General features: G+C 43.3%; 1 protein-coding gene across 1 annotated transcript in view; it reads right to left on the bottom strand.

Moving 5' to 3' along the window:
- The window catches only part of LOC128378570 (glutamate receptor ionotropic, NMDA 2C-like), a 68,944-nt gene extending 47,512 nt beyond the window's left edge, over nt 1–21,432 (bottom strand). The window contains 2 exon segments of the mRNA XM_053338134.1: nt 1,982–2,583; nt 21,001–21,432. Coding sequence (XP_053194109.1) covers nt 1,982–2,583; nt 21,001–21,432 — 1,034 coding nt within the window.
- Between the last annotated feature and the right edge of the window lie 1,322 nt (nt 21,433–22,754).

Below are 22,754 nucleotides of genomic sequence, written 5' to 3'. Positions count from 1 at the left end.
ATCTAGGTATACTGTATATGCTTGTCTCGCTGCTTTAATTATCCATGGACATTATGGACTATATATTGTATTTTCCGAAAGAGTGAAGCTGTAGGGAAGAGGTTGAGGTTTGCATCTTAAGTCCCGTCTGTGTTATTTTTCTGTGTTATTCTAAGCCCATGATCTTTCCCTTTAAGTTAACAAAGTGCTTAACCATATGCATAAAAAGTTTAATAATGCTGTAAGATAGTAGGTATGAGTAGATATTGTACTGCAAGATTGGACGTTTTGGTGTGACTCAGAAGTCCAGTATCAACATTTTTGTGATTTTTAGGATACATTCATTAATATTTTCTCATTAGGTTGACAGAAAATGTAGCTCAGCTGGTATTATGTTTCTCATAAAAACAGATTTCCTGTTGCAATTTAGTCGTATATAAAAAATGTAATTTCTAGAAAGCATGGTTGAGATGGGAGGGGTTGGCTTTTAATGTGAAAAGTACAGTAGTTGTATCAAAATATTAAATGCTTTATGTACACTCCTCAAACTAACTACTGCAATCGAAAGTCATCTCAAGGTAATTTTCACACAGAGCAGGTCTAGATTAAATTTACATTTAATTTAAAGGGACCAAACATTTCGCCCGTGAGCCGCACTTGGCGACAGTGACGAAGGAAAACCTCCCCTTTAACGGGAAGAAGCCTCAAGCATCAAGCAGAGCCGGCTCTAGGTCGGGGTGTTTGGTTAACACAAGCTACCATCTGGATACATTTGGCAGAAATAACGTATAAGCCTTCGTGTCTGGTCTAAACGCAGCAGAGGAGATACTGTACTGTTTCATGTGTGATAGAGTTGACATGTCATTTTCATGCACCAGCGTCATTAACGGAAAACCTCTGCAAAAATGTATGAGTGCTGTCTTTCTGTATAGACTGTGTTTGAACCGCTGACACACTACCATGCATAGGTGCCAACACATGTATCAATTCAGCAAACGAATAGCGGACCCTGCCACCAAACACTGAACAGTCATTATAAAGGCAAGTATTTACAATAAGGAGAATACTTTAAACCCCAGAAATCCATAAGCCCCTTTTATTAAACCCTGTTAGGAAAAGGAAGGAGCTACTCTGTTGGAAATGCTGGAAATGTCATGTTCCTTTAATGACAGATCAACAGTATTAAATGACAAAGGCAAGAAACTATATTTCAGTCTAATGTAAGTCTGTTTAGATAAAGACCTTTATCTCTCTGCAGCCAAAGTTAATAATGGCCGCCATTTGAGAAATTAAAGTATCTAATTTGACTCTCTTATAGATTAATACTGAAAGTCTGTGTAAAGTAAGAATAAATATTATACTGAGTTTGACATACCACAGAAAAGTGTGTTGTTAACAAATTTGAATGATTTAAAAAATCGCCAAATATATGAAATTAGGCTTCAAAGTTGTGTAAAAATCAGCCTCTTTCTCTGCTACCAAACGCTGTGGGCGTGGCCTCTGAGTCCGCTGAAACCCCGCCCCCTACCAACTGTCACCTGTCAATCAAAGTCACCACCTCTATCAGAAACATGGACACTACTTCAGAGAGCTTTCTGCTGCTAACTCAGCTACTAGCTCTGCGGCTAACTTGGCTACTAGCTCAGCAGCTAATTCGGCGGCTAACTCGGCAGCTAACTCAGTTAACTGGCTAACTGTAGACTGTAGTAGTAGTAGTGTGCACTGAATGTATTTATACCTCTACAGCAGCAGGGGCGGGTTTATGCTAATCACTAAATCCTGAACACAGAAATCTTGAAACACAGTTTATGAAGCCTAGCTCCACAATTCAAATCTAAATGGTTGAAATGCTTTTTACACTTTTTTAGAAAGAAGAAAATGTCACTTTACACGGTCTTTAACATAAACAAACTACTGCAAATCCATCTAATTACCAATTCAGCTAAATACATATTCAAATCAGTTGTTCTCAAGCCGCCTTCTTCTTGCACCTTTAGCTTACCTGAACAGCGTGTCATTAGTAGTAGAGGGTTTGAGCGGGTTGTGACAGTCGCTGTGGCCCTCTGGAACGAAGCCTCTCTGTTTCCGAAAGCTTTGCACGCCCTTCACCACGATGGCCACACCGTCCCGAACCCTTTTCCTCAGGCTCATCCTCCACCGGTCTGTGATGATGCTGATGAGCCCGACGGGGAAGCTGTCCGGCGGTGGGATGTCTGGGTTCCCCACAGCCAGACTGGGGATAATCCAGATGTAGCCCGGCCCCACCAGTCCGGCCTCGCTCGCCATGCTGAACAGATACTGGGCCTCTTCGTGAGAGCAGTAGACCAGCAGCACCTGGGCGTCGATCTGCTGCAGAAGCCTCCGTGCTCGGATGTCGTTCATGCCGTCGGCGGACATGTCGAACGTCAGCACATCCTGAAGCTCCCACATGAAGTAGCTGGTGTCTGTGAAGGACTTGATGTAATCCACGTAGGTTTCGTAGCCCGGGTAGAGGCTGGTTATGACGACGAAGCTGTCCCAGTTGTACTCCTCCATCACCTTGAACATGCCATTGATCTGCTGCTCGATGGAGGAGCCCAGCTGGAGGAAGTTAGAGCCTTCGCCCTAGAGGTAGAGAAACAAATTTGCGTCATGATGAGGAGATGGAGAACGTTTGAAAAACCTTTTTACGGTTAATTAACCCATGCACCGTAAGCAATTCACTCCTCAGTTATAAGCTAAATTAACACATCGTAATTCAATTTGTATAATGTGCAGAGGGAGCCGCTTTATATCTACGAGGGTTCTCCTGAGGAAAAACACATGATTTGTTCTCGGACAAACCGCACACAGAGACGCGAGTTGCCCAACCAGTAGGGTTTGTAGCAGCTGTTGACAGGACCTAAGTGGTTCTGCTTTATTTTGCTCTACCAGGAGCTGCAGCCCCATTCATCACTTAAACCCACACGTCTCACTTTTTGCCGCACAAACACTGGCCGTCATCCATATTTGCAAATTCAGAGGGATGGCACTATCACTGTGACCAGCTCTGCGTTTCATCTGTCGTCTTCTGCAAATGCAATGACCTCGAGAGGGAGAGAGAGTGAGAGGAAGGAGGTTGGTTTTTTTTTCTTAAGGGTTTTTTTTTTGTTAACTGTTTTATTAGAAGAAGTGGAGAGGAGGGAAAAATACTCTACAGCAGGTGGCATTTTTAAATTAGCATTGAATCCCAGCGTTTTCACATCAGTTGTCAAAGACAGACAGACAAGGACAGAGCACTTTTGGAAAGGTTAGGTTGATGGAGCAGCACAGCTAGTTTTCCTCTCTGTGATTCAGTGTGGAGCGACCATTTAAAGGGACTGTCTGTAAAAAAATTAATAATAATTGAATTCCTACTGAAAATGAGAAGACAAGACATCCAGTTTGGTGCACTTTACTCTATGATTTTAGCTTTGAGAGTTCATCGTGAAGTTAACGACAGAGCATTTATATTTTTAATGACTAATGCTAATTGCTTCCACAGAGTATATTGACTTATTTAAAGATTTTCAAGTTACCAAAACATATGGGTTTTTCATGAGAAATGTGGGATGAACCTAAAAACTAAGCTAAAAAATAAAAAGTGTTGCTTCATATTAACAAAAAGTCATAGGTTAATTACTTGCTACTAAGCCCATTATCAAAAGTTTGTAGGTAATTTGCAATAATATGTGTTAACAGGTCATTAATGAAGCATTTTTACATCAAGTCAAACCATTAAATTCACTATTGTAAATGCTACTAAACTGATTCTGACCTCAACCTTGTAACCAAAGATTTATTAATATATTGGAATCTATGAAATATTAATTAATGGTTTATTAGCCATTAATAAAGCTGTTAATTACAACATTTAAATAGTGGGGAAGCCAAATACCAGCAAGATTACCAAGATAAAGTAATTAATGGCTTTATTAATCATTAATAAATCACTTACTAATCCTTTATAGAGCCCATATAAGCCATATTATTAACATTTACATCTGCAGACTTAAAAAAAAAATTGCAATGAATGACTAAATGAATCAATTAATGACTGAGTTTGCAATTACTTTCATTGATGGCTTGGTAGACAGTAAGAAACCTATTTAAGTATAACCAGGCGGGGAGTTCTGGTCCTCTGAGTCCAACGCGGAAGTAACTTAGAGCTGCATTCTATCAAAAGGCCACCAGGAGGCGACCGTCTCTATACAAGTCAATGGAGAATTCACCAACTTCTCACTTGATTTCTAACCTCAGTAAACGTTTTCAAAATGTGTTTATGGTCTCAATCGCTAGTTTAAAGCCTTCTTCAATGCAGTATGATGTTCATTTGGGACATTTTGGCCTCCCCGATTTTATATTTGACGATAAAGCAGGGTATGCATTAGGGCGTGGCTACGTCCTGATTGACAGGTTGATTGACCAATGACCTCGAGATCCAGTCCTCGCAACCATAGCAACCTCCCCGCTCCGCCCATGGCCCCGCCTCATGCCCATATAAGTAGAATCCGTGTTTTTATTTTTCCCAGCATGCACCTGAAATTTTCAAGATGGCGCTGCCTAGATTCGAAACTATTGGCTTCCGAGCAGCAGTCCACAAACCAATGGGAGACGTCACGGATGTTACGTCCATTTCTTTTATACAGTCTGTGGTTATAACATGTAAAGCAGCAATAATGCTGTTATATCTTTATAAATGGGGAAATAAATATGTTAGAAATAAATATTGAAATACAAGCAACTAACAATGCCACCAGCATCAACCTTTTCTTCACAGTAATTATGCCAGAGTATCATAATTAACGTGACAGTGATGGATTGATGTGACTGCACATGTAGACCCTTTCACTTCAGCAGGGATTATTGATTCTTCAGCAGATTCCAATTACTCTTCTACATTTTGACTGTGTGCCACTTCGCTCTGCAAAACCAACATCATCGCCAAAAGCATAAAAGCAGTTTGTTTTCGTATGAGATTAGTGTCAAGCGATATAACTTGATATATTTTAGTCGTTTACCAGGGTTAAACGATAAGATTTTGTTTTTGGCCTCCAATCTTTCTTTTCTCGTTATAAAAGCTCCATGCCTCTGCTTGGCTGATAGGGTTGGTGGCCTCTTACTGACCCTTTCCCTCTCTAGGGGGAAAAAAAAACACTCTATCCTGAGCACCGGGCCCCTCGGAGCTCAGGAACAGAGAGGTTAGGTATCCTGAGACTGCAAACAGGCCCGTGATCTTATTCAGCCTGTCTCCTTGTTGTCCTTGAGAGAAGTTCAGCTGCCTTGTGATGTATGAGCGTCTCATGATTTCGGACGTCACAGCTACTTCCACCGAACCTCTGACTCTGAGAATATTTTCTTTTTTCTTTGTTGCTGCACTTGTTTCCTTCACACATCTCCATTTTATTATCCTTTAAGAAGAGGGACTGAAACGAAAAGACCTGTTGTATCAATATATAATGAGTAGATTTAAAGATTCATTTATTCATTGAAAGAGGAAGCGGTTGTCTAAACCACAACATATGCATTGTGCCTTAAGTTAAGACAACTGAAAGGAAATAATATCTATTCTTTTGCCACAGGAGGAAGCTTTTTTCTTTTTCATTTCATTAAATTAAAACCAGAGCTAGACCAAAGCTTTTTCCTTTTTTTAAACCGGCTCATCGTATATATATGTTCTTGATTAAAATTCACATACAATACTGGAAAAATGAAATTCGGTTATCAGCGTCTCTACTAGGAATTGGTTTCTGCTCTGTAAGGGACCGGCTGTGGACTAAGATGGATAAGACTGCACCCGAGCCGGCTTGCTGCATACATCCATACTGGGTGAAGGGATCTTATGCAGGTTAGTCACGGACGGGCATTGGGAAGATGGTATAAATCGACTCATTTTCTCCTCCTTCAGACTGTCCCATAGCATCGGTTTCCTCCCAGACAGCCGCTGAGGTGTCAGACTGTGTTTGTGCTTTCTTTATATACACATGTGCTTATATTTCAGTATGCTTTGTACATGCCTACTAGCCTAAGGGTCTGTCAAAGTCAACCCCCCGCCCCCCTCACCCCCTCCATATCTGCAAACTACAACCTCAACAGCTCAATTAGCAGAGAGCAGGCTGATAGCGCGGCCCAAATGAGCCTGGGGCATTACCAGGGGCTCGGCTGTAGCTTCGATGCCTGAAGTCACGACCGCTTGTCAACGTGCAAAACATGCACAATACGGTGCAAAGTCCAAAGCATGTGGCTGCAGGGAATAAAATTATACTAACAGTCTCAGAAAGAATATTTTATGGATTCTCTATTTATGGATTCATCTTACCAGGATGCATAAAAAACAGCTGAGGAGTACAAAAAGGCAAAATTGTTCTAACCCAGGGATGTCAAACATGCGGCCCGTGGGCCAGAACCGGCCCGCCGAGGGGTCCGATCCGGCCCACCTTCCTTCCTTCCTTCTGTCCTCCCTCCCTTCCTTCCTTCTGTCCTTCCTTCCATATTTCCTTCTTCCCTTTCTTTCCTTCCTGTCTTCTTTACTACCTTTCTTCTTTCCTTCCTGTCTTCCTTTTGTTCCTTTTATCCTTCCTTCCATCTTTCCTTTCTTCTGCCCTTCCTTCCATCTTTCCTTACTTGCTTTCTTCTGCCCTTCCTTCCATCTTTCCTTACTTCCTTTCTTCTACCCTTCCTCCCTTTCTTCCTTCCTTCATTCTGTCCGTCCATCATATCTTTCTTCCCTCCCTCCCTCCCTCCTTCCTTCCATCTTTCTTTCCTGTCTCCTTTTCGTTCATTCGTTCGTTCCTTCCTTCCTTCCTTTTTTTCTTCCCTCCTTCCTTCCATCTTTTTAATGGTCCGGCCCACATGAGATCAAATTGGGCTTTATGTGGCCCTTGAATGAAAATGAGTTTGACATGCCTGTTCTAACCCATTCTCCCATTCCTTATTCCCACTTCTTTCCAAGAGGTATTTTGCATGTCTTTATATTCTTGATATGCGCATACATTTAGACGGTCTCTCAAAAAATGGAATCTATTCTTATTTGTTTGGCCCTCTGCAGTCACACTACTACTGTACCAGAAATTATTTGAAGCCTGTTTAAATGATGAGTTATTTTCTGTTAAGATGTTATCTCCAGTCTTGCCCTGAATGGTTGGCCAACTGAAACACTGACACACCTTATCTAGAAGTGCTAAGATGCTTTTTCGGTGTGTGATCAGTCATCACACACCTTCCTTTTTTCCTTCCCTCCCTTCCTTCTTCCCTTCTTTCCTTCCTTCCTTCCATCCTTCCATCCTTCCTCCCCCCCTTCCTTTTTTCCTCTGTCCTTCTTTCCTTCCTTCCACTTTTCCTCTCTCCCTCACGCCCTCCTACCTTCCTTCCTTCCTTCTGTCCCTCTCTCCTTTCCTTCCTTCCCTCTTTCCTTCCTTCCTCCCTCTCTCCATTCCTTCCTTCTTTCTTTCTTTCTTTCTTTCTTTCTTTCTTTCTTTCTTTCTTTCTTTCTTTCTTTCTTTCTTTCTTTCCTTCCTTCTTCCCTTCCATCCTTCCTTCCTTCCTTCTTCCTTCCTTCCTTCCTTCCTCCCTTCCTTCCTTCCTTCATTCCTTCCTCCATTCTATCCTTCCTTCCTTCTTCCTCCCTTCCTTCCTTGACTCGAGGACAACAGGAGGGTTAAAGAGATAGGAGAAGAAGGTGACAAATCTCCATTATTTCACGGTTGAGTAATTATTGACAGAATTGTCCAATATATGAAGAATGCATGTTAGATTTTAACCTGGACATTTGTAAAAGGGGAGGGGGGCGGGTGGGCGGGGGGCAACCATGACTCTCCATTCAGCCAGTAAGCTTTACTTCCACAGCGTTAGCTCACAGTAATAGTCTACAGTCCCAAAGAAGATTACAGTCATTGAGTGGAAAGCTTAGCTTCACAACGCTGAGATTACATCAGCGAGGGTAGAATATACAGAATGATTCATATCTGTTTACAAACATAGATGCCCAAATACAGTTAGTCCACCATCATTTTAACTTTTTAACCTTTTTAACATTTGGCTTTTTCAATCTTGATATTGCACGAATGCTTTGTGGCGTTGGAGAGTAGTTTGATGAGAGTATAAATCAGAGCTGTTTTTTAAAATTATTTAAAAGCACCAACATACAATCATTGACCATTACCTGCTCTGAAATACTCTCATTTGATATCTGAAGGTTATCTGAATGACTCAGGTTGGGTGGGACTATTGGGTAGACTTGCAATGCATGAAAAACATCTTAAGGAAAGCAGATATTAGTTGGCTCAAAGGGGCAAAAGCAACGATGAACAACTGCTGAGGATATGGAACAGAAAGTGGCACATGGTTCCTCTGGTCACATGACTGAGCTGCAGCCATCCCCCACTCTCACTCTCTCTCTCTCTCTCTCTCTCTCTCTATGAAGAGTGACTTCTGGCCACGGCCCTTTGCTGCGACATATGTCTGCCTCCTCCACGCCGCAGGAAGTGCCCTGGCAACTCTTTCCTGTGCAGCTGACGTCACAGAGATCCTGCATGGCAACCAGGAACAGACACACAACCTCTCTGGTCGTTTGCCATTTCTCTGTTACGATAATGTGTAGATGGTGTGGAGCAAGACTGAAAGCAGTGGTACAGTATGCTAACGCTAACGCTAACCCTACTCTGAGTGGTAAAGGTTCATGCCACATAAAGGCAGCGTCCCTGGTTCGATTTCCTGTTTCCTGTCGGCCTCTATGTCACCCAAAGTCAAATAAAGGCAAAAAAACCCCACTAAAATAAATCTTTAAAAAAAAAAGAAATCTTTCCTTCCTTCCTTTCTTTCCTTCCTTCCTTCCGTCCCTCCTTCCTTCCTTCTTTCCTTTCTTCCCTTCTTCCTAACTTCCTTCCATCCTCCCTCCTTTCCTTCCTTCATCCTCTCTCCCTTCCTCTCTCCTTTCTTTCCTTATTCCTTCCTTCCTTCCTTCTTTCCTTCCTTCTTCCTACCTTCCTTCCTTCCTTCCGTCCTTCCTTCCTTCCTTCCTTCCTTCCTTCTTTCCCTTCCTCCCTTCTTTCTACCTTTCTTCCATCCTCCTTCCTTCCTTCCTTCCTTCGTCTCTCCTTCCTTCCTTCCTTTCCTCCCTCCTTCCTTTCCGCCCTTCCTCCCTCCCTTCCTCCTTTCTTTCCTTATTCCTCCCTTCCTTCCTTCCTTCCTTCTTCCTCCCTCCTTTCCTCCCTCCCTTCCTTCCTTGACACGAAGACAACAGGAGGGTTAAGAGGATATGTTGGAGCTGCACTTCAGCAAGTACTTTATCCAGGTGTCATTTTATCTGAACTTGTGAACTACTGACAAACATTACAGATCATTTTACTTCCTTTCTCCAGCCTTTATATTGTCAGTCCCATTTGCTATTCTGGATTGTTATATATGAAGATATTAACACCCTGTCTGTCAGTTTATATATATATGTGTGTGAGTCCAGTGCCTGTGAACAAACTTAGATTGTTTTTTCGGTTCAGTTGTTGGATATTCTCTACTCTACACTGTCACTTCTGCAGCACTAACATAAATCATGTTGGATAATAAGAAAAACTGTTTTCACTTTCTAAAAGAATGACATATTGAGACGAGGCTTTACAGGATATTTGGGGCCGATCACCGATCAGTGAGTTTAAATAAACCGATCACCGATCCGATCACGTCTTCTTTGTCCACGCTACGTTCCTTAAACTCGACTTCTCCTCCTCGTGTTCCCTATCCTGGTACATTTGTGCTGTTGAAACATTTTGCAGATGCTTCCCCACGAGGTTCTTTAGTGTTGCACAGATTGTTAAATAGCTTGTGTTTTATCTGTCTGCCCACAACACCCACATGTTTGTTTGAATCCGACAGCTCATGATTCAAAAAACTTTATTGTCCATCACATCGTTTCAGCTCCAAGATGTACGGATGTGATTTGAGAAATTGAAGATTTGGAGTAAAGAATGAGAAAAAGAAGTGAAATCCTGCTGCTACTAGTTAGTTTATGTAGAAGCTTTGGCTGCTAAGGTGGTTGCTAAGGGCTGTGTTCCATGGTTGCTAAGGTGGTTGCTAAGGGCTGTGTTCCATGGTTGCTAAGGTGGTTCCTAAGGGGGGCCTTAAAGAGACAGGAGCTAAAACGGCCTGTTTCAGACAGAGGCTGAACTGAGCGGCTGCATAAAGGACCAGTAGAAGATAAATAAGGAGATTTTAACTGGAAATCATGTAAAGATATTCCAGTAGAGACTCAGAATATTAATATAGAGCTGGAGATCTTTGTCCCTCTAAACTAAATCCTATGCAGAGAAACTTAATAGTCATAAGCCATCTGCAATCTATGCATCGGGAGCATCTGCAAAAAGTTTCAACATGATGACATTGATCAGATCGGCGAATTAAGACATTACAGCCGATCTCACTAATTGCATAAAATACTAAATATCGGCCGATCCGATATAACCAGATCAGATTGGCGTAAAGGCAGGCAAGGCAGTTTTATTTATACAGCACATTTCATACAAAGATACCTTCCTTCTTTCCTTCCTTCCTACCTTCTTCTCTCTTTCTTTCCTCCCCCTACCGTCCTTCATTCCTCTGTCCTTCTTTCCTTCCTTCCTTCCTACCTCCCTTCCTCCTTTCCTTTCCTTTCCTTTTCTTCCTTCCTTCCTTCCTTCCTTCCGTCCATCCTTCCTTCCTTCCTCCTTCTCTCTTTATTTCCTCCCCCTACCTCCCTTCTTTCCTCTGTCCTTCTTTCCTTCCTTCCTTCCTTCCTTCCTTCCTTCCTTCCTTCCTTTCCTACCTCCCTTCCAACAACCTTCCCTTTGAGTCTTATGATGTTTAAGTTGCACTGCGTAATACTGACTCACCTCTCTCTCTCCTTTGACTCCTTTGTATGACTCCTTTGTATTTGCTCTGCCTCAGTCTAGACAGGTTACACTATGACTGTGCCAGTGGTTTAAAATGCAGCAGGAGGTGGAAGTAGAGACAAGTGAGTTCAGGACGTAGCGAAGCCAGACAGAGGAAAAAAAAAAAAAAAAAAAAAAAAAAGGACCTGCTCTAGTTTTGTGAAAAGCCTCGGGCTCTTGTTCCTGCAAAGACAATCAAGTTTTCGCTGGTGTCTGACTTACATTTTGTTCATTTACAGCGCTGTGGCTCGGAGGATGTGATCTGTCAAGCCTCACACTCAATGCTTCAAAGGATGCTTTCAATTTTAGGTCGGGGGGGATATTGAACTAAATACATAATGAGAGAAAAAGTAGAATTCACGCTGTGCCTTTTCAGGAAACATAAAATCACAGCTATACCCCTGAAGTGTCTAAAATCACTGTGAAGGAAATCTTTATTTGTTCAGAGAGAGTTCAGTCACACAATCATACCATCACAAGACGACTGTGTGAGAAGCTAATGTACAGCCGTCACCCTAACTGAGATGATGAACAGTACATTTACCTTTTTTTTTTAAATGCATGTCAGTATTTCATGCTGCAGGAAGTGATGAATCTAAACTCCAAGTGCAATGGAGTGTGTTTGCATGGTGTCATTTTGAAAGAGATCTCATCAAACCTTTATACACTTTGATTTGATTACTTAAACATTGGAGGAAGACGAGGGAGAAATAATTAAATATGATGAATGATAGGATAAGAACTTGGAAAATGAACACAACCTTTCCTCCCTTCCTTCCTTCCTTCCTTCCTTCCTTCTTCTCTCTTTCTTTCCTACCCCTACATTCCTCCTTTCCTCTGTCTTTCTTTCCTTCCTTCCTTCCTCCCTTCCTTCTTTCCTATATCCTTCCCTCCTTCTTTCCTCTGTCCTTCCTTACTTCCCTTCCTTCTTTCCTTTCCTGCCTGCCTGCCTTCCTTCCTTCCTTCTTCCTACCTTCCTTCCATCCTCCCTCCTTTCCTTCCTTCCTTCCCTCCTTTTCCTTCCTTCCTTCCTCCCTCCCTCCTTTCCTTCCTTCTTCCTTCCTCCTTCCTTCTGTCCTTCTTTCCTTTCCTTTCCTTCCTTTCACCCTCTCTCCTTTCCATCCCTCTTCCTTCCTTCCTTCCATTTTGAAAGAGATCTCATCAAACCATTATACGCTTTGATTTGATTACTTAAACATTGGAGGAAGACGAGGGAGAAATAATTAAATATGATGAATGATAGGATAAGAACTTGGAAAATGAACACAACCTATATCTATGTTTGCTTGACCATGGATGACTAGCGGTTGTCTAAAATCTTTCCAGAGCATCTAAGCTAGATGACTTGTTTGGCTCAGATGATGTATTTCATTGGTAAGGTTTGCTTTACCTTGGTGGCGTCTTGTTTTCACTTTTCCTTCCTTCCTTCCTCCTTCCTTCCCTCTTTTCTTTCTACCTCCCTTCCTTCTTTCCTTTCCTCTCTCCTTTCCTTCCTTCCGTCTTGCCTTCCTCTTTTCCTTTCTCCCTCCTTCTCTCTTTCTTTCCTTCCTTCCTTGTTTTCTTCCTTCCTTCTTCCCTTCCCTTCCCTTCCCTTCCATCCTTCCTTCCTTCCTCTGTCCTTCCTTCCTTCTTTCCTTCCTTTCTTCCTTCTTTCCTCCCCCTACATTCCTCCTTTCCTCTGTCCTTCTTTCCTTCTTTCCTATGTCCTTCTTTCATTTCTTTCTTTCCTTCCTTCCTCCCTCCCTTCCTTTCCTTCCTTCCTCTCCTTTCTTTCCTTATTCCTCCATTCCTTTCCTCCCTTCTTCCTACCTTCCTTCCATCCTTCCTTCCTTCCCTGCTTTCTTCCCACCTCCTTTCCTTTTTCCTACCTCCCTCCATCCTCCCTCCTTTCCTCCCTCCCTTCCTTCCTTGACACGAGGACACCAGGAGGGTTAAGAGGATATGTTGGAGCTGCCTTATGTCCAGGTGAAGAAGCAGATGAAGCTTTCACTAACATCTCAGTAATTAGTGTCGGCCATGATTACTGCTATTGATTTATCCACTGTTAGCTTATTGCCAGTCAGGTCAATCCGTTCCCATGGGCCTTTGATTTCTAGTCCATATAGAAGTTGACGTATGGCTGCTAGCTTGAATGAGTCTTGATGTTTAGGTGCACACAGAGCGATATTCTCAGTGGAGTGAGCTTCACTTAACCCTTTATTGGGCAAATAATTATATTTGGTAACTTCTGTAAATATCCCAAAATATCTATCCTTCCTTCCTTCCTTCCTTTCCTTCCAACCTGCCTTCTTTCTTCCCTTCCTCTTTTCCTTTCTCCTTCCCTCATTCCTTATTTCCTTCCTTTCCTTACTTCCATCTGTCCTTCCTCCCTCCCTCCTTCTCTCCTCCCTTCCCTTCTTTCCTTCCTCCGTCCTTCCTTCCTTCCTTTCCTTACTTCCATCTGTTCTTCCTCCCTCCCTCCTTCTCTCCTCCCTTCATTCTTTCCTTCTTCCATCCCCCTTTCTTCTTCCTTCCTTCCTTCTTTCTTCCCTTCCTCCCTCCCTCCTTCTCTCTTTCTTTCCTCCCCCCTACCTTCCTTCTTTCCTTCTTTTCCTCCATCCCTCCTTCCTTCCCTTCCTTCCTTCCTTCCTCCCCTTCCGTCCTTCCTTCCTTCCTCCCTTCCTTTCAATGAGTGTCCTATAAAGGGTTAATACTTCCTGTCTTCCTCTTATAGTATTTGTTTCTTCACCGGCTTCCTTTCCTCCAGTTGGATAGATAACAAAGCAGACAATGGTAACATGTGCTGTGCTGTGCTGTGCTGTGATGTTACCAATCAACAAAACCCAAATTTCCATGACGACAGGAATCAGTTTATCACCTAATTTAATGCTGTCACTTTGAGGAAGATCAAAGTCTCGGCTCTCAGAGATATGTATGAAAAATGAATGAGCTCCATCACCTTGTTGACTACCTGTGACAGCATCCCATAAATCAATCTACGGGCAGCCTGCTGATTACTTAAAAAGAAAATCCAAAAGAGGGTTTGAAGAAAAATCATCCCTGTCATGTCTGGCATATTGTTACATTTCCACCATTTAAATATTAATAAAGTACAAATTGAAGCATAAATAGGTGATTAGTAGTGTTGACAGGAGAGAGAAAGTCTTTTGGTTTTTTGTTGTTGCTAGTTTTAGTGGGAAGACAAAACTATTTACAGTTTCTTTCCTCACCCTACCTTCCTCCCTTCCTTCCTTCCTTCCTTCTTTCCTATGTCCTTCCTTCCTTCCTTCCTTCCTTCCTTTCCTGTCCTTCTTTCCTTTCTTCTTGCCTTCCTCTTTTCCTTCCTCCCTCCTTCTCTTTCTTTCCTCTGTCCTTCCTTCCTTCTTTCCTTTCCTCCCTTCCCTCCTTCCTTCTTTCCTCCCCCCTACCTTCCTTCCTTCCTTCTTTCCTCTGTCCTTCCTTCCTTTCCTACCTCCCTCCCTTCTTTCCTAAAGTTACTGTTAAAGTTACTCTCTTTCTTTCTTCACCCTACCTTCCTCCCTTCCTTCTTTCCTGTCCTTCTTTCCTTCCTACTTGCCTTCCTCTTTTCCTTTCTCCCTCCTTCTCTCTTTCTTTCCTTCTTTCCTCTGTCCTTCCTTCCTTCTTTCCTGCCTTCCCTCCTTCCTTCTTTCCTCTGTCCTTTCTTCCTTCCTTCCTTCCTTCCTTCTTTCCTTTCCTCCCTTCCCTCCTTCCTTCTTTCCTCCCCCTACCCTCCTTCCTTCCTTATTTCCTAAAGTTAAAGTTACTGTTAATGTTATTCTCTTTCTTTCCTCACCCTACCTTCCTCCCTTCCTTCTTTCCTTCCTTCTTGCCTTCCTCCTTTCCTTCCTCCCTCCTTCTCTTTCTTTCCTTCTTTCCTCTGTCCTTCCTCCCTTCTTTCCTTCCTTCCTTCTTTCCTTCCTTCTTGCCTTCCTCTTTTCCTTTCTCCCTCCTTCTCTCTTTCTTTCCTTCTTTCCTCTGTCCTTCCTTCCTTCCTTCTTTCCTTTCCTCCCTTCCCTCCTTCCTTCTTTCCTCCCCCAACCCTCCTTCCTTCCTTATTTCCTAAAGTTAAAGTTACTGTTAATGTTATTCTTTCTTTCCTCACCCTACCTTCCTCCCTTCCTTCTTTCCTTCCTTCTTTCCTTCCTTCTTGCCTTCCTCTTTTCTTTTCTCCCTCCTTCTCTCTTTCCTTCCTTCTTTCCTTCCTTCCTTCTTTCCTTCCTTCCTTCTTTCCTTTCCTTCATTCCCTCCTTCCTTCTTTCCTCCCCCCTACCTTCCTTCCTTCCTTCTTTCCTCTGTCCTTCCTTCCTTCCTTCCTTCCTTCCTTTCCTACCTCCCTTCCTTCTTTCCTAAAGTTACTGTTAAAGTTACTCTCTTTCTTTCTTCACCCTACCTTCCTCCCTTCCTTCTTGCCTTCCTCTTTTCCTTTCTCCCTCCTTCTCTCTACCTTCCCTACTTCCTCCCTCCCTCCCTCCTTTCTGTGTGCAAAATAAAGAGAGATTAGAAACTGAAGGTAGTAAGAACATTGTCTAATGTGTGTCTGCTTTATTGGACAGGCTCAAATGAGCAAAACCACATGTTGAGTTCTGTCTGACAATAAAAAATGATTATTTGTCTAATAAATGTAAAATGATTAAGTTAAGGCAGAGAGTTGTACGTGTCAGTCAGAGGCCTGGTACCTCAGTGGGTTGCAGAGTATTATGGATGGTTTCTGACTGGGACCATCCATATTAATAATGCATGCACTGGCTGTTCTGTGAAGCTCTTTGAACGCTTTGACTACTCAACATATATTAATGGTCTCATCTTCCTTCACTGGCTAATTACTGATGAAAAGCAGTCTTTCATTTTAAACGCTGCCAGCCCTTTATCATTACGCCTATTTCTTATTACATGTGTTTGTTCAGTAATTTACTATGATTGAGTTGCTGTTACTGCCCTTACGTTAGAATACTTTGAGTTTAAATGAGCAGCGGGAACGATTAACTCTTTTATTACTTTAAGAAAACGTACTGATAGAAAAATCACCCGACATGTTTTCTGACAGCTGTCTACAAACATGTATGTATTAACCCTCCTGTTGTCCTTGAGTCAAGGAAGGAAGGGAGGAAGGAAGGATGGAAGGAAAGGAGGCAGGGAGGAAGAAAGGAGGGAGGGTGGATGGATGGAAGAGAGTAGGAAGGAAGGAAGGAAAGGAGGGAGGGAGGAAGGGAGGAAGAAAAGGAGGGAGGAAGGAAGGAGGGAAGAAAGGAAGGAAAGGAGGGAGGAAGAAAAGGAGGAAAGGAAGAAAGGGTGGAGGGAGGGAGGGAGAAAGGAAGAGAGGAAGGTAGGGGGAGGAAAGAAAGAGAAGGAGGAAGTGAGGAAAGAAAGGAAGGAAAGAAGGACAGAAGGAAGGAAGAAAAGGGGATGGAGGAAGGAAAGAAGGAAGAGAGGAAAGAGAGAGGAAGGAAGAAAAGGGGATGGAGGAAGGAAAGAAGGAAGAGAGGAAAGAGAGGAAGGAAAGAAAGAAGGACAGAAGGAAGGAAGAAAAGGGGATGGAGGAAGGAAGAGAGGAAAGAAAGAAAGAAGGAGGGAGGGAGGGAGGTAGGGAAGGAGAAAGGAAAAGAGGAAGGGAGGAATGTAGGGGGAGGAAAGAAAGAGAGAGAAGGAGGAAGGAAAGAAGGACAGAAGGAAGGAAGAAAAGGGGATGGAGAAAGGAAAGAAGGAAGAGAGGAAAGAAAGAGGAAGGAAAGAAAGAAGGAGGGAGGGAGGTAGGGAAGGAGAAAGGAAAAGAGGAAGGGAGGAATGTAGGGGGGAGGACAGAAAGAGAGAGAAGGAGGAAGGACAGAAGGAAGGAAGAAAAGGGGATGGAGGAAGGAAGAGAGGAAAGAAAGAAAGAAGGAGGGAGGGAGGTAGGGAAGGAGAAAGGAAAAGAGGAAGGGAGGAATGTAGGGGGAGGAAAGAAAGAGAGAGAAGGAGGAAGGAAAGAAGGACAGAAGGAAGGAAGAAAAGGGGATGGAGGAAGGAAAGAAGGAAGAGAGGAAAGAGAGAGGAAGGAAAGAAAGAAGGACAGAAGGAAGGAAGAAAAGGGGATGGAGGAAGGAAAGAAGGAAGGGAGGAAAGAGAGAGAAAGGAAAGAAAGAGAGAAGGAGGGAGGGAAGAAGGACAGACGGAAGGAAGGAAAGAGGAGAGGAAGGACAGAAAGAGAGAAAGAGGAAGGAAGGAAGGAAGGAAGGAAGGAAGGAAGGAAGGAAGGAATGAAGGTTCAGGAATTTACAGAAGTCTCAGTCGTAGTGTGTCTTTATTTCTCAAAAGAATAAAAAATGTTGCAAGTGTCAAAGTAGGTAAAAACATGATTGTAGACTATTCTAATAGAAGATACAAAGCGTAGATAAGATTACACTCTAAATCATTTCAGATTATTTGTAAAAGGTTTATCTTTCCCCTCAGAGGTTTGATCCGCTTCACAAGCTGCATCTGAAGGCTGAATGCGTCACAGCGGCGCATACGAGCCTGTCCCATTTCTAAAGCTCCTTCAAATGCAGCTCAGAAATGAAGCTGTCTTTTACCTTCCACTTTTCCTTTCTCCTGCCTTCCTTCCTTCCTCCCTCCTTTCCTCCCTTCCCTCCCTCCCTCCCCTTCTTTCCTTTCCGCCCTTCCTTCTTTCCTTTCCTTTACACCCCTCCTTCCTTTCCTTCCTCCCTTCCTCTTTTCCGTTCTCCCTCCTTTCCTTCCTTCTTCCTTCTTTCCATCTTTCCTCCATCCTCCCTTCCTTCTTTCCTTTCCTTTCCTCCTTCCTTTCCTTCCTTCTGTCCTCTCTCCCGTCCTTCCTTCCTTCTTCTTTCATCCCTTCCTTCCTTCTTTCCTTTCCTTCCCTCCTTCCTTTCCTTCCTCCCTTCCTCTTTTCCTTTCTCCCTCCTTTCCTTCCTTCTTCCTTCCTTCCATCTTTCCTCCCCTCCTTCCTTTCCTTCCTCACGTCCTCTTTTCCGTTCTCCCTCCTTTCCTTCCTTCTTCCCTATATCCATCTTTCCTCCCGCCTCCCTTCCTCCCTCCCTCCTTCTTCCTTCCTTCCTCCCTCCCTTCCTTCCATCCTTCCTTCCTCCCTCCTTTTCTTCCTTCTGCTTTCCTCCCTTCCTTCTTCTTTCCTTTCCTTCCTTCCTTCCTCCCTCCCTCCCTCCCTCCCTCCCTTCCTTCCTTCCTTCCTTCCTTCCTTCCTTCCTTCCTTCCTTCCTTCCTTCCTTCCTCCCTCCCTCCCTCCCTCCTTTCCTTCCTTCTTCTGTCCTCCTTTCCTTCCTTCTTACTCCCTCCCTTCCTTCCTTGACTCGAGGACAACATGAAGGTTAAAACATCTTTATTTTAACTCCCTAAAGATCCTCATGTGTGAGGGCAGCAGTGGAAAATACTAAACTAAAGAAACAGTGAAAATACATAATTGCCCATCAAGGGTGGAGATAATCGTTCATTAATCGTAATCGAGGTGAAAAGTTCAATTAATCGTGATTTTGACTTTTGCCATAATCGCCCCCCAGCCCTAGTCTGATGGTAGTGTGTGTTTTAAAACAGGCTTTTAAATTCATAAATTACATGTAGTGATCCAGTAAAACCTTATTTCACCAAATTGACCTTGACAAACGTTCACTAAGATCTTTTATTGCTTCCTGAACTTGATGCAACTCTACCGCAAATATGTATTTCTGATATTTATGTCATGTTAAAATGACTGATTATGCCTGTCTATCTATCCTCATGCACATTATGGCTGATGTAATTAGTACTGAAATCGCTGTATGTGTGGCCTTCTGTGTGATTGTCTGACTGCTGCAAGAAAATAAATCTGCACTTTAATCGGAGTTATGATGGAAATTATTACATTTATGTGTTAAGGGCTGTAATTACTACAGACTGTGTCCTGGAAGCAGTTAATTGGATAATTAAAATACAAGCCAAACCTTTCATCTAACCTTTTAAAGTTGGAGTTTTGGGACATGAGGTAGGACTTCTTTTCACAATAGTAAAATAGCAGTGGTAGAAGGTACATTCACTTCATTACTGTACTAAAACTACACATTTTATACTTCATACTGGATTTCAGGGGGGAATATCACACTGTTTTGCTCAATTATATATCACTATAGATTCACATCCAATACACAAGCTTATTTCAAATCGATGCATTGCTTTAAACTCACCAACAATGTAAAGTAATTCAAATTAACACAACTGCTGCTTGCTCAGTAATGTGTCACTAATGGCGCTTTTCCACTACACAGTTCCTGCACTACTCGGCTCGACTCGGCTCGGTTCCAGGAACGACCTTTTCCATTACAAAAAGGTACCTACTCAATGTGGGCGGGGTCGTCATAGCAACGGCTCCACGATACTGCCGTGACTTTGTTTTATACGCGACACAAACACATAACCAATGGAGGACATGGAGGCGATGGTGTACTTGCTGCTGTATGAGGCTTTCTGTCTCACACAAAGCAACAAAATTGAGGCGTATGGTTGTTACGCAGTTATCGGTATTTAAAAATGGCGGCTTTGATTCTTGTGTGGGACGGCTTATGACTCTTCCAGCGACAATTCTTCTGACCAATAAGCGGCCGGCAGTCTGTTGACGTCACATTTTAGTATCGGCTCAGCTCGCTTGGAACCTCAGCAGAGCAGGTACTAAAAAAGTAGCAGGTACTAGGTACTATCCCTAGTGGAAACGCAAAAAACAAAGAGTCGAGGCGAGTCGAGTCGTGCTGGAACTGTGTAGTGGAAAAGCTCCATAAGTCTGTTCTGCACAATACACAATAGTTTTGAATACTTAAGTACATTTTCCTGATAATACTTTAAAATTCACATACTGGACTTGTAATGGAGTGTGTGGTACTTGTTGCTTTTTGACGTGAATCAAAGATTTGAAACATACTTAATATAGTTTTTCTGTAAGTTATATACTATTATAGTTAAGAGTCTGTTTAAGCTGTGGGTCGTGCTTTATCACAGATGAGATGAGATTTATTAGTGCTCTGTGTATATACAGTATAAAACACTACTCTGCTAGTTTTCTCTCACGCTGTCAGTCAGACACACATTAAAGTTAACTATTAAAACCTGCCTCTGTGGCTCTGTGTCTCCTAAAGCTCTAAACTTAATAGCAGTTACATAGCAGGATGACAGCGAGAAGTAATGAAAAGCTTTTTTGGCTTTCTCCTATTCGGACATGAATTGGTGAGTGTGTCATTTAGCCTATAACATTAGGTAATGACACAGGATTTACAACCCAGTGGTGGACTGTAGCTGCTGCTATTCAGTGCCTGTTAATCTGTCTCTGTGCTGTCGTGCTGTGTGTTCATTTCTGTTTACAGTATCTCCTGTTGGTAATGATATCAATAAAAAAATGATCTGTATATTTTATCAGGTATGATAATATATTATGAGTCCTACAGCTTCCAAGTGGACTTTTTTTTATTTACTCTGTATGCAAATATGTGGTATTTATAATGCTTTATAACTTTCGTGGTTCATATATGAATTCACATTTTACGATATGCATAAGACGTTGGCTTAAGGAAGAAGGAAGGGAGGAACGGAGGAAAGGAAAGAAGGAAGGAGGGAGGGAGGAAAGAAGGAAGGAAGGAGAGAGGGAGAAAGGAAAAGAGGAAGGAAGGAAAGAAGGACAGAGGAAAGAAGGAAGGGAGGAAGGTAGGGGGGAGGAAAGAAAGAGAGAAGGAGGGAAGGAAAGAGGGAGGGAGGGAGAGAAGAAAGGAAGGATGGAGGAAAGGTGGGAGGGAGGGATGGAGGAAGGAAAGACAGAAGGAAGGAAGGAAGGAAGGGGGATGAAGGAAGGAAGAGAGGAAAAAGAGAGGAAGGAAAGGAGGGGGAAGGAAGGAAGGAAAGGAGGGAGGGAGGAAGGAAGGAAGGGAGGAAAAAAGGAAGGATGGAAGGGGAGGAAAGGAAAGGAAAGAAGGAAGGAAGGAAGAGAGAACAGAAGGAAGGAAGAAAGGGGATGGAGGAAGGAAACAAGGAAAGGAGGGAAAACAGAGGATGGAAAGAAAGAGAGAAGGAAGGAAGGATCAGTCAAAACAGACGGGGTCAATCTGACCCTGGAGGACAATCAGCTCATGAGTGGTCTTCTCCCAAATCCCCCCCTCACACTGACCTTGTAGGGCAGCACAACAGCAGAGCCTCCACTGATCCCCACGATGGGCACAGACGTTTGAGTGGAAATGAAGTCCAAGATCTGTGCCACGGCCTCCGACCCAACGTTGTCCTCAAACACCACGCCATGCACGCGGTTGGTGGAGAGGGTGTCACAGATGCGGGTGAGCAGCGCCCGTGGGTTGGTGTTGTTAACCAGCACAGTGATGGGGTTCACCTCCAGAGGCAGGTCCATGAAGTTTTCACGGCTCAACCGCCCTTTAATCTCCGTCTGGTAGGCCGAGCCGCTGAACACCACCGCCACATTCACCGAGGGTATGGGAATCCCGAAAGGCCGGCCCGAACAGCAGGGGACAGTACAAAACAGCAGCAGCAGCAGCGGCAGCGGCGGCCACCACGGGGAGTCGCTCAAGCAGCCTAGACGAACGCCCATCTCAGTCACCTACTGCCTGGAGGAGGGGTCAGAGTGGAAGGAGGGGTCGAAAGAAGGGATTGACATATTAGATACACAGAACCAGTCGCTGTCTTTTTTCTGAAATGTTGTTATAATGCTCGGTAATCCCAGCTAGCCATCCAACCAAACCTTTTGTTCGGAGTTGGCTTATTTTAGCTTCATCTCTGCTCAGTGTGCTGCTCTGCCTGCCATAACTAAGACAGCGTAAGAGCCCATTAACGGAGCCCAGAGTAGTATTTTTAGAGTGTGTCAGCGTGCAACATGAGGCTGTGGCCAGGCTGTTGTGTCTTAGGGTGGCAGCTGCCACCCTGCTGCTGTTGTATTCTGCGGTCCAACCCAACAGATGGTGTCCAGTGTTTAATGCAACAAATGGAGAACAAGAGGATTTATAATTTTTCTCTCGTGACATTACTTTTGAAGCTGTTGCTTAATTTTTCAGCGGTCCATAGCATTTAAACTTAATCTACCAAAGGTCTGCATGTATGGTTTTGGCTGTACTGATTAACTGACGTCCATAGTCTCATTGTGATGATTTGTGAGCTGTTTTAGAAAGTTTTTCTCTTCTAGTTTTGAAGCTAACATTTTTAATTATTCAAACCGGAAAGTCTATATTTACAAAGGGATTGAAATCCCCAAGTTGGCCTTTGAACAAATCTGAGCTCTTTGTGCAACATTGCATCACTAATGGACTGGATTGCAACCAGTAACTCTTGGCCAAACTATCTTAATTTCTTCCAAACCCCTAATTGCGTTGCTTCCTGCCCTCAGGAAGGTAATGGAGGAGAAATGCCAAGGCTAAGCTCCGTGGTGTCAAACCCCGTAGCGTTAGTTTAACATTCACATTGTAGCCAGACAGCGGTTTGTGTTGAGCTGTCAGATAGACTCAGGCTCTTTGTCAAATCTGTCACAGTAGTGTTTGTGGCCCTGAGGGAGTGCTGCACACTGGTCCCCTGTCAGAGAGATCTGATCCACCATGTGATGGAATCCCAGTGGGGTGAATATATTGTAATCCCTTGGTAATCCCTGCCAGGCGTCATGGCCTAGGGCTTGATTGTAGTGTATAAACTTATCAAGAGATTTGGCTACTGCACGGGGCTCAGTGTAGCTGTGTGGCGCAATTCCCTCTATCTTCTACTTCCTGTGTAGAACAGAGCAGTGGGCTTCTTTTTAGAAAACATTTCAAAACAGGCAGGCTGGAGAGGAGCATGCATGCTTGCTTGGTTGGCACGTCCCGAGAATACTTATTATGGGATTGTTTATCCAGTCATGTCACATGCTGAAAACCAAATAAAAGACATCAC

The sequence above is a fragment of the Scomber japonicus genome, chromosome 18 (assembly GCF_027409825.1).
Source record: "Scomber japonicus isolate fScoJap1 chromosome 18, fScoJap1.pri, whole genome shotgun sequence".
Lineage (NCBI taxonomy): Eukaryota > Metazoa > Chordata > Actinopteri > Scombriformes > Scombridae > Scomber > Scomber japonicus.
The sequence above is the reverse complement of the archived record's forward strand: the minus strand, read 5'-3'. Positions and strand labels throughout refer to the sequence as shown.